Source organism: Primulina tabacum, chromosome 5, assembly GCF_025594145.1.
Source record: "Primulina tabacum isolate GXHZ01 chromosome 5, ASM2559414v2, whole genome shotgun sequence".
NCBI classification, from domain to species: Eukaryota; Viridiplantae; Streptophyta; class Magnoliopsida; order Lamiales; family Gesneriaceae; genus Primulina; species Primulina tabacum.
In genome coordinates this window covers 39941517-39959900 of record NC_134554.1, presented here as the reverse complement: position 1 = coordinate 39959900, position 18384 = coordinate 39941517, and the positions used below count along the sequence as shown (strand labels likewise).

Sequence of the window (18384 nt, the reverse complement as noted above, 5' to 3'; positions counted from 1 at the left end):
ACCACCACCACCACCACCAGGATTGGGCCTAAGTCAAGTTGACTTAATGACCATAGCAACTATTGTGGCCACTACCATCCAAGGGTTGGGTAACACAAACGCCAACGGTGGGAGACAGTCTCACCAGCTTTGACAGCAGATGGACCAATCACATGGCAACAGTTTCGAGAGGTATTCCTGAAACAGTATTACCCTGCTGAAGTGAGATTACAAAAGTTGAGTGAATTCGAAAATTTCGCTCAAACTTTGGATATGTCTGTGGTGGAGTATACTTCAAAGTTCAACTCCCTTGGAACCTATGCACCCACTATCATGGCTGATGATACCTTGAAAATGCATAGGTTCAAGAGTGGTCTGAATAGCCTTATCCAATCAGCTTTATCAGTTTACCAACCCACGAGCTATGCTGATCTAATGGGTGCAGCAATAAGAGCCGAGACAGACATCAAGCGCCGGGAGGATGAGAACAAAAATAAACGACCTCCTTCTGGACAATCTTTCCAAGGGAAACAAGCCATTCAAAAGACCAAATCAGTCCAGTGGGTCACTCAAAGGCGCTTCGTCCAGTACAACCTACCAAGAGGCCAAGATATGCCACATCTGCAATAACCGCCATTCTGGAGAATTCCGAAGGAAGACTGGTGCATGCTTCAGTTGTGGGAAGTTGGGACATCGAATTGCTGATTGTCCCGAGCCTAATAAAGGGACATGGTCAAATACTGATACTAATCCCAACAAGTCGAAGGAAAATAAGCCTAATGCTCATGTGTTTGCAATAACTCAGAAAGAGGCAGATGACTCAAACGATGTCGTGGCAGGTACCATTCTAATCAATGAAATGTCAGCTTATGTATTGTTTGATTGTGGTGCCACTCATTCGTTTATATCTAAGAGGTTCACTAAGAAATAAGGCTTATACCTGAGATACTTGTCGAATCCTTTAGAGTAGCAACTCCTACTAGTAAGACAATTGAAACACATAATGTGCACATAGATTGTAAGATCTGTATCAATGAGCACCTATTTCAAGCTGAATTGATCCAACTAAACATGGTGGAGTTCGACGCCATTCTGGGAATGAATTGGCTATCAAAGAATCATGCAATTGTAGATTGCCGCATGAAGAACGTCAAACTAAGGGCTCCAAACCAAGAAGAAATTGTTTACTATGTCAAAGTCAAGAAACAAGAATCCTTACTATCTGCTTCCCAAACTTGAAAAGCCATGAAAAATGGAGAAAAAGTTTACCTAGCTATGTTAACGAGGTAAATGATGAAACCACACTTGCACTAGAAAAGATTCCGGTAGTACAAGAGTTTTCGGATGTTTTCTCTGAAGAACTCCCTGGCACAATCCCCGATCCGCGAAGTGGAATTTGAGATTAATTTAGTCCCCAATGCTACATCAATCTCAAAAGCACCGTACCGAATGGCTCCATCAGAATTGAAAGAACAACTTCAAGAATTGTTGGATAAGAAGCACGTCCGACCAAGCGCATCCCCATGGGGAGCTCCTGTCCTATTTGTAAAGAAAAAAGACGGAAGTATGAGATTATGTATCGATTACAGGGAACTGAATAAGATCGCAATCAAGAATAAGTACCCGCTTCCAAGGATATATGACTTGTTTGACCAACTCAAAGGAGCTACAGTCTTTTCCAAGCTCGACTTAAGGTCAGGCTACCACCAACTAAATGTCAAAATAGACGATATTCCGAAACAGCCTTCAGAACTAGGGGTGAGCAAAATTTCGGTTAAATCGAATTAACCGACCGAACCGAGCCAATTTGGAAATTCGGTTCGGTTATTTCGGAAATTCGGTTTTCAAATTAAAAAAATTCGGTTATATCGGTTAATTCGGTTCGGTTACGGTTTTCAAAATTTTGAAATCGGTTAACCGAATTAACCGATATAATAAATATTATTATTTAATAAATTTTTATTATTTATCAAATTTTATATTTTTTTTAATTTTAAATTTTAAAATCGAAACAATATGTATTAATTGTGTTCAAACAAAACTTATACATTTGTCATGTGTGTGATTTTATGTTTTTATGCACTTGTATAGATTGTAGTGTTTAAGAAAAATTACATATATAATTAAAATTAAATCACAATTTTTTTAAAAAATAATCGGTTAATTCGGTCACCGACTGAATTAACCGATTTTAATTCGGTTCGATTTTCATCGGTTATGAAAATTAATTCGGTCAGTTCGGTTATGGCTAAATATTTCTGTTCGGTTCGGTTATGGTTAATTCGGTTCGGTCGGTAACCGAACCGACCGAATGCTTACCCCTATTCAGAACAAGGTATGGACACTATGAGTTCATGGTAATGCCGTTCGGGTTAACAAACGCTCCGGCAGCATTCATGGATCTCATGAACAAGGTGTTCAAACCATTTCTTGACAAGTTTGTTGTGGTATTCATCGACGATATTTTGGTATATTCATCAATTGAGGAAGATCACAAAAAACATTTTCGTCTCACCCTTCAGACGCTTAGAGAAAAGGAACTGTACGCCAAGTTCAAGAAATGCGAATTCTTGCTAAAGAGTGTCACACTCTTGGGACACATAATATCAGTAGCAGGAGTGTCTGTGGACCCTAAGAAGGTAGAAGCAATCATGAATTGGTCGAGGCCAAGGAATGTAACAGAAATTCGAAGTTTCTTGGGATTAGCGGGCTTTTATCGAAAATTTGTCGAAGGATTCTCTTCAATAGCCATACCCCTCACTAAACTCACGCAAAAGAACTATAAGTTTCAATGGAGTGAAGAATGTGAGCAAAGTTTCGAGACCCTGAAGAAGAAACTTGCCTCTACTCCGGTATTGATATTGCCAACTGAAGGAAGAGATTTCACCATCTACAGTGATGCTTCAAAAAGAGGTTTAGGATGTGTGCTCATGCAAGATGGGAGAGTAATTGCCTACGCTTCAAGGCAACTGAAACCATATGAGCAAAACTATCCGACGCATGACCTCGAACTAGCTGCAGTGGTGTTCGCACTGAAAATATGGAGACATTATCTCTATGGAGCCAAGTGTGAGATTTTCACTGATCACAAAAGTCTCAAATATTTGGTCACTCAAAAAGAACTGAATATGCGGCAGAGACGATGGATTGAACTCCTGAAAGATTACGACTTGACGATAAGCTATCATCCGGGCAAGGCAAACAAGGTAGCTGACGCTTTGAGTCGGAAGAATATGGGCAAAGTAATCCTAGCGTCACTTTCAGCGCAACCATGCCTACGAGAAATGATCAAGATAAGTCAAGATCGAGACCCCAATTTGGTGAAACTGAAACAACAAGTTGAAGAAGGAAAATCATCATATCTCCATACAAATGGCAAGGGAGTGGTGTGGATGAAAAGACGATTGTGTGTACCTGATATTGAAAATCTTCGACAGGAAGTGATGTCTGAAGCACACAAGTCAAAATTTTCAGTTCATCCCGGCAGTACCAAGGTGTACAGAGATTTGAAGAAAAACTTCTGGTGGAGTGGAATGAAAAAGGACGTTGCAATGTTTGTCTCCAAGTGTCACGTGTGCCAACAAGTCAAGGCAGCATACCAGAGACCTGGTGGACTTCTTCAACCATTAGAAATCCCGGAATGGAAATGGGAACATATTTCCATTCATTTTGTAGTCGGTTTACCAAAGTCGAGACAAGTTCATGATGGAATATGGGTAATTGTAGACAGACTCACGAAGCCTGCACACTTCTTACCTGTCCGCATGAATTATAATATGGATAAACTGGCCGCCTTATACATGAATGATATCGTACGATTACATGGAGTTCCAGCCAGCATACTATAAGACAGAGATCCTAGGTTTGCGTCTCGTTTTTGGAAGAGCTTTCAACAAGCTATAGGGGCTAAAATTACTCTTAGTACGGCATATCACCCTCAAACTGATGGTCAAACTGAGAGGACAATACAAAATCTTGAGGACATGCTGAGAGCATGTGCTCTAGACTTCAGTAGTAATTGGAGCGAACATCTGTCCTTAATCGAGTTCGCTTACAATAATAGTTATCACAGCAGTATTAGAATGGCACCGTACGAAGCTCTGTATGGACGAAAGTGTCGATTGCCACTATATTGGGATGAAGTAGGGGAAAAAACCATGGTTGGACCCGAACCGATCCAAGAAACAGTGGATAAAGTTGCTATGATCAAAGAGAGACTGAAAACTGCACAGGATCGACATAAAAGCTGGGCTGACCTGAAAAGAAGACCCGTGGAATTTGAAGTGGGCGAAAAAACCTATGTGAAAGTGTCACCCATGAAGTTGTGATGCGGTTCAATAAAACTGGGAAATTGAATCCTAGATACGTCGGACCTTTTGAAATCCTTGAGAAAATGGGAACATTTGCTTATAGAATATCACTTCCACCTGATATGTCAAGAATCCACAATGTTTTTCGCGTTTCGCAGCTAAGGAAATATATTTCCGATCCAAGTCATATTCTGGAGGCTGGACCACTTCTGGTTGAGGGCAACCTAAATGAAGAACTGAAGTACGAGGAAGTTCCAATTCGAATTATGAATAACAAAGACCAAGTACTGAGGCGACGAACTATTCCATATGTCAAAGTACAAAGGTCCAATCACACCGAAAAAGAAGCTACTTGGGAGTTGGAAGAAAAGATGCGAGAGCAATACCCTTATCTCTTTGAAGATCGGGTATAGCCAAGTTTCGAGGACGAAACTTCTCATAAGGTGGGAAGGATGTTGTGATCTGAAATTTACCAAACCTTTAAGCTCCATTCAAGCCATGAATTCAAAGAGGAATTTGAAGGGACATAACAACATTTTAATGGTGTTTAAATCCCATAAAGAGTACATAAACATGGTGGTAATGGTATTGAATAGTAGCCTCTTCACCTCCCCTCCATAAACCTATAAATACCCCCCAAGAGCTAAAGGAAACCACACCAAAAACAAGGCACAAGCTGTCCATATTTTCGAGCTCCATAGCGGTTATTCTCAAGCCTCGGTTTACCTCCGTCCTACCCACATTTTGTCCCAAGTTTTGAGCTAAAGTTGCTGCTCAAGTGCTGCCACTATTCGGAAGAGTTCGAGTGGAATTCCTCCCACAAGTTCTTCACGTTTTATTCCGAAGATAATAATCAAGTAAGTGAGCTTTTGCTATACTCTTACGCACACTTGCATTTCATAAGTGTACTACTAGATATATGTATACAACGACATATTTGTTCTTCGTAGGTATGTCAATATTTGCTGAAAATACATTATGTATGTTTCTTGAAATTCGATCGTCATGATATATTCGTTCCTATTTGTTATGAACATTCTTGAACAATTTGTTATTGGATATTAGTTATAATATTTGAAAGCATGTTTGAAATATTTGAAATGCACTGTAATGATTCAAATTAGAAATGACAAGGAAATTTCGATATTTGATATATTTTGTTGAAGGCCCTGATGCGGTGGGATATAATAACCGTTCTTTTGGTCTCGCCCCTTATAGGAGTAACATATAGGAGACTGTCAGTAAATCATGAAAATGAGATGATTTTCAGTGTTATGTTTGTACTTTGTTTATATTCGATTCAACATGCTTACTATTGAAATTATGACAATGTATACCATCGAAATTATGATAATATATTCGTATAATTCTCACCTTGATATTTGTTATGCCCGATCGACCCCCATTTACTGAGTATTTTTCAAATACTCACCCCTTACATTCCCACCCCATATAAGAACGAGGAACAAATCGAAGATAAAGAACAATAATACTTTTGTGGATGGTGATCTGATTCAAGACCAGTCTTATTATTCTATCTTTAAGTTAGATTATCGTATTTTACGCTTCCGCATTTCGTTGTAATCGCATTGTAAAGACGATTATTGATTTATGTAATAGACTGGCTTTTGGCTATTTGATGTACTACGTGGCTTGTTGTTATACGATTTTAAATTGTTAAATGATGCCGATGACACGTCTTGGTTTCGGGGCGTGACATTGGATGCTGCAGCAACAGGAATCCAACCTTCATTGCTGAGTTTCATGCAATGAGACAAAGCAAGTATGTATGAAGATCATATGCCTATGCCGCAATAACATTTCTCATCTCCTTTGTGTTGGGAACTCTTTTGGTACCCGTCTGGACCAAGGGATACAATTAGAGACATGATAACGAGGCGTGGATCTATCTATATTGCAGGTGTTTCGTTAATTTCGTGGAGAAGACGAACGAGGGATGCATGAGATGTGAACAAATGTTGCAAGGAAGTAGCTCGGGAAGCCGAGCATTCTGTGCAAGTAACTCAGCCTTAAAGTGCAAGGAAGCTGTTTCAGTGATTTATTTTCATTTTTCATATTTGCAAAATTTTAAATTTACTTACTTGAAAATTTAAAATAAATATGCTTGATCTGTTACTATAAGTGATACCACAATTTAACCCCACTAAGCTTTATGTTTAATTAATTACAAATTGAGATCCATAAATTAAACATAAAAACTCGTGTAAGACGGTCTCAAATGTCAATTTTTGAGACAAATGTTCTATTTGGATCATCAATGAAAAATATTATTTTTTATGTCAAAATAATTACTTTTTTATTGTAAATATGAACAGAATTGATTCGTCTCAAGAATAAAGATTTGTGAGACCGTCTCACAAGATATACACTCTTAATTAAACTAAACGTATATTGACCGAGCCGCGAAACTCTTCAAAAATCTACAAAAAGATGAAGCTTTCATATTCTCAAAGTACTTTTCCTCATTACTAATCAAATGATCGATCTAGACAAAAAAAAAAAAAAGAGATTCACCACACCTGAGCTTTTTTAGATGTAATGTGAAGAATCAAAGGAGTCTTGAAACCTACGAATTATATCTCTCGTTCCAACTTTATATTTCAACTTCTTTTTTTTACCCTCTCTGGTGAGATTTTTTACTATTTGTAGGCCTCTTGTGAGATAGTCTTACGAATTTTTATCCATGATACAAGTCAGTTATACTCATATATACAATAATAAGTAATATTTTTTGACATAAAATAAATTTTTTTCATGAGTGAGTCCAAATAAGATATCCGTCTCACAAAATTGATTCGTGAGATCGTCTCACACTTTTTTTTTTTTTTGTGTTTTATCTATTGGGTTTCAAACTCAATACCTAATCCCAAATTAGGTACCTTGGTGCCAACATCTTTCAACTCATATTTTCAGTGTTTTTTAAAATGCAAATGTCAACAATTTAATAAATAGAAAATACACTACATAATATTATTTGTAATTGAACCCATTCATCTATGAAATCTACGACGAATGAAAATAGATGTTGTATTTTTGGTTTCATATATTTGTCTCTGATTTTCATCATCGATGTTTACAAATTTCGATTTGAATCCGATATTTTTTAATAAATTTTAATATTTTTTCTGATGTGATGTTAATGAGTGTAATGTCAAGCCACTACTTTAAATGAAAAATCAATAAAATTATCAAAATTCAAAAAAATATATGATTAAGACTTAAATTTTGATAATACAGACACGAATTGCATATCTTCAAATCAAAATTAGAAATATTCCCGAATGAAAATATGCATTTGGGACGTGAAAATATATTTTTGAATAATACTAAAGGTACAACCAATATATTGTTACAGCGATATTTAATATCATTATATTGCGATATTTTACGGTTATATCGCGAAATTTTGTATTCAATATATAGTTATATTTTAACAAATTGATTTTTGTATTGAAATTTTCTGATGTACAAATTGATGTACAAATATCGATGTACATGTAGCATCTCTATATTTTTCCTACCTGCGTGAACGTGTGGGCTAACGTGGGCCTGTCCATAGATGATGGACCTAAGGCAAGGCCTGTGAAGATGCAATATGGCCCATAACACAGGCCCAACATAGTAAACGAGAAATGCTAGATAATATCTTCACATGCTTATGTTATATTTACTCGAAAATATGAAACACAAAACCACTTCTATACCTCAGATAACATTCAAAATCAAATTAATAAAACCAAAAACTAACGATATAACTCAAATATTCTAACAATCAGTTCGAATAATATGTTGATTATTCTTCCAATCAGAACAATTTAATATATACTTATGTACGTTCTTGTATTACTAGGAAACAAATTTCCATGTCTTATGTTTTGGTTATCTTTTTTTCTTTCAAAATTGTCTCTTAAATCTTTTTTTAAAAAAAAATCAAAATCGAGTTTTACTCCTGTAACTTTCAATTTTTGACTATTTTTCGAAGGTCATTCGTTGAACCTTATTCGAAAGCGGATTTGTCTGCTTATTCAATGGATTCTAAAACTGCATTTGCAATTGAGGAAGCAAACTAATCCCTTACCTTTGCACCTTTGCTGGCCTGAATGGGAGAAAATGGGTGTCTAAAACTCATGTAAGCCTCTTTGATTAACCTCCAAAATGAGAAAAATCGATGAGAAATCTCATCCATTAGATATGATTCGCCTTGACCAGATCACATAGTGTCAACGGATTTCTCGCTATATGAGATTGAATGTCATAACTCTTATTTGTGTTTTACGGAGAAGGACCGAGATTTAAAAAGAAGCGACCAATACCAGACCAAGACCCAAAAAAATTGACAATACATAGAATGATGAAAATTGAAATTTTCTCGTTTTAACATCATAAACCATTCAAATTCTCCTATCCTGGCTCCTACCGTATATGATTTTGAAGGGGCAGGAAAATCAACCCGAAATAAACATATTTCCAATTTCATGTGACCACATGAACACTTCATGTTTGTAACATGAATCTCTCAATTTGGAAACATTATTACCAATAATAAAAAAATCCCATCACATTCTAGTTAGTTCCAAATTTAATTAAAAAAATTAGAAAAAAATTAAGAACATTGTTCTTAATTGCGGATATATTAATTAATGGGGAGTTAACTTAATGCGTTCTTGAATTGAAATTGAGGGATGATTCTTTGTATGAATGTGGATATCTATGAAAAAATGAGTTCTTGAAATCTTAAATACAATGAATAGAGATTTATTTAGAGATATTGAGACATTTCCCCAAGATGGTTATTTTATATACATGTGAAGTTCTATTATTTTATGGATGACATGCAATTAATCATATAATTTTAGTGAATCCACGTGAAAATTAAATAAGAATATACATACACATTTAATTTTTACTATCTTATGATAATTAAATTTAAAATAAAACACATTGAATATAATATAAAATGACTACCACTACTAGTGATGGACTTTATTGTTGAACAATTTGATGGAATATTTTTTGGGCTAATTTTAAATAATAAAATGCAAATATTCAAATTAACTTATTTAAATAATGGGCATTGGCGACAAATTTATGTTTATTTCTTATATTTAATAAACTAATAGTTTTGCATTAAAAAAACTATTAGATTTACTCCGGGAATTGTCTCCTTCATTCAAAAAATACAATAAGGGACCTAATTAATAGAATATGATCGTTAAAAGTTTTATCAAAGTTATGATTAATAAGTATAACATTATGGTTTGTTTAGGGGTGGGAAAAAATACCGAAATATCGAAATACCGAAATATCGTACCGAAAAAATACCGAACTTACCGAAAAAATCGGTATACCGAACATTTCGTACGGTATCATACCGTACCGAAATTTTCGGTATCGGTATCGGTATGAAATATTTTTTTTTTCGGTATTTCGGTATATACCGAAATACCGAAAATAATTTTTTATTATTATTATTTTTTAAATTTAAGTCCGGTATACCGAAAAAATGTCGGTATATTTTCGGTATACCGACATTTTTTCGGTATACCGGCAAAATTTTCGGTGTCGGTACGGTACCGGTTCGGTATACCGAATTTTCGGTATCGGTATCGGTATGGAAAATTTCCATACCGATATTTTCGGTACAGGTATACCGTACCGTACCCACCCCTAGGTTTGTTATTGCCTTACCGGTAATTAATTAATAAATGATAACGATCAAACATTCTTTCTTAATTTTTTTGCAATAGGGAAAAAAACAAAGTCTACTTTTATATTTTTAAAATCAAAATTATAGTTATCAACCTATTTTGGCACCGATTAACTTTGGGTTAGTAATGCTTAAGTGTGGTTAGTACAAGTAGGTATTACAACTTTCTACCATTTGTGAGAACCTGAATTTCCAGCTTAGCATAGTTTAGAAGCTAACAATTCCAGTAGCAACTAATATTCCAGAAGCTGATAGTTTTTCAGCAGACAGAATCCCAGCAGATAGAATCCAGCAGCAGAATAGTTCTGTAGCACGAGATTCTAGCAGACAATTACTGATTCAGCTTATGACTTGTAACTGAAGCATTTAACATTGAATAAAGGCTGTTAATGACAGATTATGACCATTTATTTGGGAGGGTAACAGTCAGAAATTTGCCTATAAATAACATCCTCAAATCTCTGAATTGGTGTTACACAAATCTTGAGTTAACACTTGAAATTCGAGCTAGGAGAGTGTCTTTGTTCAAGCAGAAAAATCCAGTAGCGAGAACAACAGATTTCAAACTTCAACCGAAACTCCTAGCAAATTACTGTAAGTGGGCTTATGTATAAATATCTTGAAATCAGTTTGATAATTCCTGTTTTGAAGCAAAGTATACATATTTTTTATTTCTGATCTCTGATTCTTGAAATACTGAAACCTAGTGAACTAATGGTAGGAATATATATTCTGAACATTACTGAATTCTAATCACTGATTACTGGCCTCACCCCTTAGAGGAGAGAACATATAGGGGACTGATATCAGTTTAACCATGAAATTCACAAGCGTGCTCAGTACTTACTTGTTAAGTTTCTGATTTCTGTTCTGAATACTGATTCCTGTTCTGAAAATAAGAGTTTCTGTATATTATTGTATCACTGTTTCTGTTGAAAATGACTTTGAAAACTGGGAGTTATTCCCGCCCACGCTTACTGAGTGACAACCATATCTCTCACCCACCAAACTCATCTCAGATAAGAAAGAGGGAGAATTGTTAGAAGAAGAAGAGCATCATCAGTTCTGAGGTTGGTGAAGAAGACTGTTGTTTTTCAACTATGTTTACGCTGTATCTGTTAAGACATTGTTATGTCTGATTTTACATTTCCGCTGTAAAACATTAATATTTGAGTTTGTATCAGACAATGAATTATTTAGTATTATGAATAAAAAGACTGGTTTCTGAATTTTGTACTTCTGAGGCTTGTTGTTTACGAATGTAAATTTGAGAGCAACGCCGGTGTCGACTAACCCCGTCCCTGGGGCGTGACACCATTAGGAGAAGTCTCCAACAAAAGAATCTAATTTTTTGTGTGATCATGTACCGTAATGTAATAACACGTGAGAATTCGAGTACGTACTACGAGAAAAATTTCGTTAATCGACAGGCAATAAAATCAGCCGACAGGGGCAAGCAAACGATAACGAATCAGTTGTTGTGCTAGAATCAGCTGCTACAGACTTCACTGTTATTGATAGGGATGTAAACGAACCAAACCGTTTGTGAGCTATTCGAAGCTCGATTCGATAAAAGCTCGTTTGAGCTCGTTTAATGAGAATCGTTAAGATAAACAAACCAAACTCAAGCTTTACAGTATTTGGCTCGTTAGCTCGTGAGCATGTTCGTTGGTAAGTTCATGAGTAATCTTTTAGATGAAAAAATTATAATTTTGATATTTGATTTATTGATTTTGCATATTATTTATGAAATATATAGAAAAATCTATTAAATTTATTTATTATAATAGATATACAAATTTTAATAAGAATAATATATTTTTTTAAATATATAATTTACTTTTTAATTAATTTAATGAAAATTTAAATGTATAATTCATATTTATTAAGTTTGTTTAGGCTCGATAAAGGCTTGAATAAGCTCGTGAGCCATGTATATATTCGTTAAATAAAGCTCGAGTTCGGCTCGATTATAAACGAACCAAGCTCAAACATTCAAGAGTTCGGCTCGGCTCAGCTCGATTACATCCCTAGTTATTGAATCAACTGCTGGCGGAAGGTTTTAAGACGAAGTTAGAGGTAAATTTTGAATTGAGACTAAAATCATTTCTATTGAATTAAAAATTGGTTCATAAACGACTTTATGATCCGTCTTTAGAGTCAGAAACAAATCTTTCAAGAGATTTGTGACAGAAATTTTCATCATAAGTTTTCGCAAAAACTAAAATATGATTTTTTGTCATAAGTTTTTACGTACCAAAATATGTCATTCAGAAAAGAATTTCCTTTCTGAAACCTAGCATTCTTAAAGCATATCACCATCTATCAATTCAAAATTTTCAATTTTTTCATGTATGTTATGTTGGAATGCTGATAATTTCTTCTGTTTGGTAGAGAAATCAAAACTTAGTGTTTGAGCTACTGTATGATTTAAATTATTAGAGTTATACTATTACCCTCAGTTATAGCTTTTGGTAAGCGGCAAACTCAGTCTTTAATTGGTATCAGAGTCAAAGTCAGGGGTTCGATTTCCATTGATTGTAAGAAGTGTAATTATTTGGAGATGAATTGTTGGAGTGTAATAATTGCCTATACTTGATAGAGCAATCGAAACATGATGCTTGAATTGTTGTACAATTTAAAAAATCAGGGTTGCACAATTACAATTAACAATAACTTTTGGTAAAACTGGAAGTGATGAGTCCTATTTGTTATAATGTAGAAGTCCAAATAGCAATAATTGATTGATCATATTTAACTAATATTGTCTCTATACATGATTTTTTTAAGTAACTCTAAATGATTTTTCATATTTACATATACTTCTAATAAAAAAATAAATAAATGATCAATGATTATGTATCATCGTGACGAATCAATGGAGTCAAACTAGATCTTGCGAAGTTTCCAAATGAAATAAACAAGATTTAATATTGCAGTTTTATAAACTTAAAAGTTATAGAGTAACTTTTAGTCTTTTACACGCTTAATTCCATGTGAACTTCTTTTAAATAAGTTAATTAATTGAATAATCATTAATCTAATTATCAAAGTATTGAAAGTTGTTGATGCAATGAGTGTCTGTGTATATATATATATATATAATAAGCCAATAAAAATAAAGTTTTTGCTGATTTACTAAAAAAAATATGGTGTCAAAAATAATTATAAAACAAATAACACAAACTTTATTTTTTTTAGCAAAATTGCAATTTTTTATTTTTTATTTTATCGTACCAATCATTTCCACATGCTTTAAAACTATTTTAAGAAGAAAACATTTAAGTGCTTTAACTAAAGCAATGATGCACTACCATTTAATAGGAATTAGCTTTTTAATAAAACTATTAAAGCAACAACGGTACAAAAGGAAAATAAACTACATTAATTAACTCATTAAGTATAGGAATGGTATGTTCAAAAAAAAGTATAGTAATGGGCAGAGCAAGGTTAAGATTTTATTTCGAAAAAATTACAAAATTCGTTCAATAAGTTGGAATCTCTTTGCTTTTGGTCATGCAAGTCATTAAATTTTGTAGGAATTGACGTTTGTTATTTTATCAAAAATTATGGCTGAGGGTAATAATGTCGCTAAAATCAACCAAAACAACATGTTTTGATTGCTCTAACAAACATTGATAATTAGTGCATCTTAACAATCAATCTCCCAATAATTACATTCCTTGCAATCAATGCGAATCGAATATACGATCTTGGTTCTGATACCAATGGTATGATCGAGCGGTTGTCGTTTATCAAAAACTATACATGATGATAATTGTGCAACTCAAATTTTTTAAACTATGTAGCAACCCAAACATCGCAACAAGCAGAGAAAATTATTACACCCAACACATTTTGATATTAAATCTGATAAATTTGTCTTTTATTTATTTATAGTTATTTTTTCATAGAGACGTCTGAAATGTCCAATGTTCGATTAAGATTGTTTCCCTTGGAAAAGAGATCTATATTATAGTGGATTCTATCATTTTTCAAAGGTTCCACATACGGCTGTCGTCGTTCCAATCTCAATCTAGGTCGGGTATGGGTGTTGTCACGACACGAAATCGAGACGTGTCATCGGCGTTGTTTAACAATTTAAAATCATGAAACAACAAGTCATGTAGTACATAAAATAGCCAAAAGCCAGTCTATTACACATCTCATGACAGTTTCTACAGTGTAAAACACAAATACGGAAGCGATAACTTAAAGGAAAATAAAACTAAAACCACGCTTGAAACTCCATGTCTAGAACTTGATCACCAACTCCAAAACATGTGTTGTTCATCATCTTCTAACCGATCTTCGCCCTTATCTGGGGAGGGAAGTAAGGGGGTGAGTGTTTGGAGAAAACACTCCGCATGTGAAAGCCAATCGTACACAAGAATATCGAAATATACATATAATATGAATTCAAAGGTGAAATATCGCAAAATAGATCGCAACATGAAATCGAGATACAAGAAAAACAAAATTCGAAACAAGGCATTAAATCATATTAAACAAGGCACTGTTATTCATCTCTTTATCCATGGTATACTGATCAGTCCCTAATTGTTATTCCTTTAAGAGGGCGATACCATATATTGGTTATTATAACCTACCGCATCAGCGTCTTATCTTATCATGTCTCAGAAATTTCATTACCACTTCTAATTCGAATCACAACAGTATGTTTTCAAGACATCAAAGCATAACATATGAGTCATGTGAAACAAAACATGTATGAACCAAATGATGTGAAATTAGTGTATGAATGAGTTTTTAAAAACAGTGACATCAGTGTAAAACATATATACATAAGTACACTTACATAATATTGATCTTAAGAAACGTGGAAGAAGACTAAATGGAATACTCGAACTTCAATGTTGTCCACTTGCCTCGAACTGCACAGGAACTTGGCTGCTGCAGGTGCTTCCAGGGTTAGACAGCTTTTGTGCTTGGTTGGTGGTGTGAGTTCTCTAGCATTTGGCCGCCAATACGAGTAGTTGAAAGGTGCATCCTTTACTATTCATTTAATGGTTGTTAATTTCGATTTTAAGGGCTTTTAGTGGCTACTAATGGTGGTCAATTGCTCATTGAACCTGACTGCTACAACTCGTCTCAATAATGGTGGTCAAATGCTCATTAAACCGGCCGCTACAACTCATCTCAATAATGGTGGTCAAATGCTCATATAACCGACCGTTACGACTCGTATCAATAATGATGGTCAAATGCTCATTAAATCGACCGAACTCGTCTCAATAATGGTGGTCTTCACAGGTGTGAGCCAGATAAACATCTATATTCGAAGTCGTTATATCTTGATAAATATATTTTTGATATAGCGAGCCCTACTGCAAGGTAATATCATTTTAGAAACGATTCCAACTTTTATTACAACATACCTAACTAGTCATATCTTGTTTTTTGAAAGATACACACAACATTCGATATATTTTTCTATGAGCTCTGGACAATTTTTATATTCGAGCTCCAAGTTCATTCGAGGCGTATCAATTTCTCAGGGATCAGCTGACATACAAAAATTCTCTATTCAAATGAATATTTTTCTCAGTTTTCTCGTATATTTTTTTTTAAAAAAAATACACTAAATAAGTATTTTGTATACTTAATACTGACATAATCCCTAGCTAGTGGGGAACTTTTTCTGCTTCATCAATGTCAAGGGATATATGCAATTCAAATCAGGAGTTTGAACTCAGAAAAGTTGAGAAATATTATATATTTCAATTATATAATATATCAATATTATATTTAAATTTATATAATCATTACATTATTATTTCGAAATATATAATTAGCCATAAATGACATAAAAAACATCATTTTCAATCTTATTTACAACCTGCCATTATGGCCACCTTCCCTATTTATATACCACTCCACACATCTCCTCAACCTGCACTTTCTGCTCTTTTTCTTCTGTCACATTCACAATTTAAACATATTTTTTTTGTTAGAAAACAACTCAAATTAACCACATTTTCATTCCTTACTATCTCAACATTTTCTTTAATCCATAAAAAGTAAAAATATATATATCTCGATGCCTCATTGTGATCTTTGTAGGCCACCAATGTTGCCAACATTCCGAAAGGAGGATCTTTTCTCTGGTCGATGCATACTCGTAAACGGTCCAGTGATAGTTGGAGCCGGTCCATCAGGTCTAGCATTATGTGCAGGCCTTAAACAACAAGGAGTTCCATTTATCCTTGTTGAAAGATCAAACTGCATTGCTTCGTTGTGGCGAAATCGGACATATAATCGCTTGAAACTCCACCTCCCGAAACAATTCTGCGAACTTCCTTACGTCCTTTTTCCCAAAAACTTCCCAGAGTACCCCACAAAACACCAGTTCATCAACTACCTCGAATCCTACGCAGAACAGTTCAAGATCGAACCAAGGTTCGATGAAACAGTCACCTCTGCTAAGTACGACGAAACTTGCGGGCTGTGGCGCGTTAAGACTAGCAAGGGGAAGTTTCCCAGGGATGATTCCGTGACGGAGTATATGTGTAGGTGGCTTGTGGTGGCTACTGGAGAGAATGCAGAGAAATTCGTGCCGGAATTCCAAGGATTAACAGAGGAGTTCAATGGGGATGTGATTCATGCTTGTGATTATAAAACGGGTAAGGTTTATAAGGAAAAGCGTGTGTTGGTAGTTGGCTGTGGGAATTCAGGAATGGAGGTTTGCCTTGATTTGTATCACCATAATGCGCTTCCATCAATGGTGGTTAGAAGCTCTGTAAGTAATATTTATTTTTATTTCTATAATTACTTGATAATTAAAACATATAATATTATACTTAATTATTTTTTTTAAAAAAAAATTGGGTTTTCATGCTTGTTTTATTTTTTATTATTATTAATGTTTCTAATTATTTTCAAGAAAATTGACTTCTGGAGTTCTTCGATCTGTCAAAATTAGGTCTTAGTGTAATAACTTGACTTATTTTACACTTTTAGTCTTTTTCACTTTTTGTTATTTTTTTCTTATGCATTTAAGTTACATCTTATACATTTTAAAAGACTACTCTACTCGTCTCTCGAAGTAATTCTGTTTTCGTATATATATATATATATTATATAGATCCATGTATTACCAAGGGAAATTCTGGGAAGATCAACGTTCGAGGTGGCGGTATCGATGACGAAATGGCTACCAGTTTCAGTCGTGGATAGAGTACTTGTTGCATCAGCCAGATTAATCCTGGGAAACATAGAAAAATATGGGATCAAAAGGCCATGTTTGGGGCCTTTACAGCTCAAGAATAGTGAAGGGAAGACACCAGTATTGGACATAGGCACACTCTCAAAGATCAGATCCGGAGATATAAGAATTGTGCCTGGAATCAAGAGATTCTTGAGCGATGGAGCCGAGCTGGTTAACGGCCAAGTTCTTGTGATCGATTCGGTTATTCTTGCGACAGGATATTCGAGCAATGTCCCATCTTGGTTGGAGGTAAGATTCGAACTGGTTTATTAGGAGCTACAATAGACTCATACAACAAGTTATGTTAACCATGCTTGTAAAGCGAGAATAGATACCGAATAGTTGCTAGCAAAGTCTATAGAGTACAATCTTGGTCGCCTCATGACAGTGTCATGCTTCTATTTTTTTAGGATTAAATGTAGAAATCTATGACACAAGTTATTTTGAACCTGTCCCCTAGAAAGAATGTATATACATGTATGTATAGGTCAGTTATATCTGTGTGTCTGATTCCATGTGACAGTTATGGAGGTTCGGTTCATTTTAGATTCTGTATGCCTGAATTCGAATCTAGTCAGTATTTTTTTTTTATTTGCTTAAAAAAATTGGTAAAAGATAAATATTGCTCAAGATTAGTACCATAGGATATGAAACTAAATTATATAGAAAATATAGTACAAGGAGAAATTTTAGGATTTTCACAAGATTTTTTGGTATGACAGGAAAATGATTTCTTTTCAAGAGATGGATTTCCGAAAACGCCCTTTCCGAATGGATGGAAAGGTAAAAGGGGACTTTATGCAGTTGGCTTCACAAGGAGAGGACTCTCAGGGGCATCAATGGATGCCATTAAAGTTGCACAAGAGATAGGCAGAATCTGGAAAAGTGAAACAAAGCAAAAGAACCATTCGGTAGGCGTCGCCTGCCATCGACGATGCAAGCCATAGTTGTGAGATCGATGACGAGAACTCAATAATTATTTTAGGGAGAAAAAAAATATTATTGAATTTTTTTGGTTATTTATTGTAACTTTTTACTTGGAGGTTGAATGAGTTGATTGAGTCTGTTTAGAGAATAAGAATGTAAACTAAAAGAAGCCCTCTTCATGACAAGTCCCAATACTTGGTTTTGTTGGGCAT

At 34.7% G+C, this 18384-nt stretch overlaps 1 protein-coding gene across 1 annotated transcript; it reads left to right on the top strand.

The window, feature by feature from the left end:
• Nucleotides 1-15964: 15964 nt before the first annotated feature.
• On the top strand, nt 15965-18384 carry LOC142545010 (putative indole-3-pyruvate monooxygenase YUCCA3). Its single transcript, XM_075651996.1, has 3 exons — nt 15965-16777; nt 17123-17494; nt 17968-18384. Exons 1-3 carry the CDS (start codon nt 16079-16081, stop codon nt 18190-18192), a joined length of 1296 nt encoding a protein of 431 aa, XP_075508111.1. The 5' UTR covers nt 15965-16078; the 3' UTR covers nt 18193-18384.

What these genes read in the sequence shown, in the direction of transcription:
- LOC142545010 (XM_075651996.1), top strand. Translation starts at nt 16,079, where the DNA reads ATGCCTCATTGTGATCTTTGTAGGCCACCAATGTTGCCAACATTCCGA. An exon ending in CAATGGTGGTTAGAAGCTCT is followed by an intron (nt 16,778 to 17,122) that starts GTAAGTAATATT and finishes TATATTATATAG; the next exon opens with ATCCATGTATTACCAAGGGA. An exon ending in ATGTCCCATCTTGGTTGGAG is followed by an intron (nt 17,495 to 17,967) that starts GTAAGATTCGAA and finishes TTGGTATGACAG; the next exon opens with GAAAATGATTTCTTTTCAAG.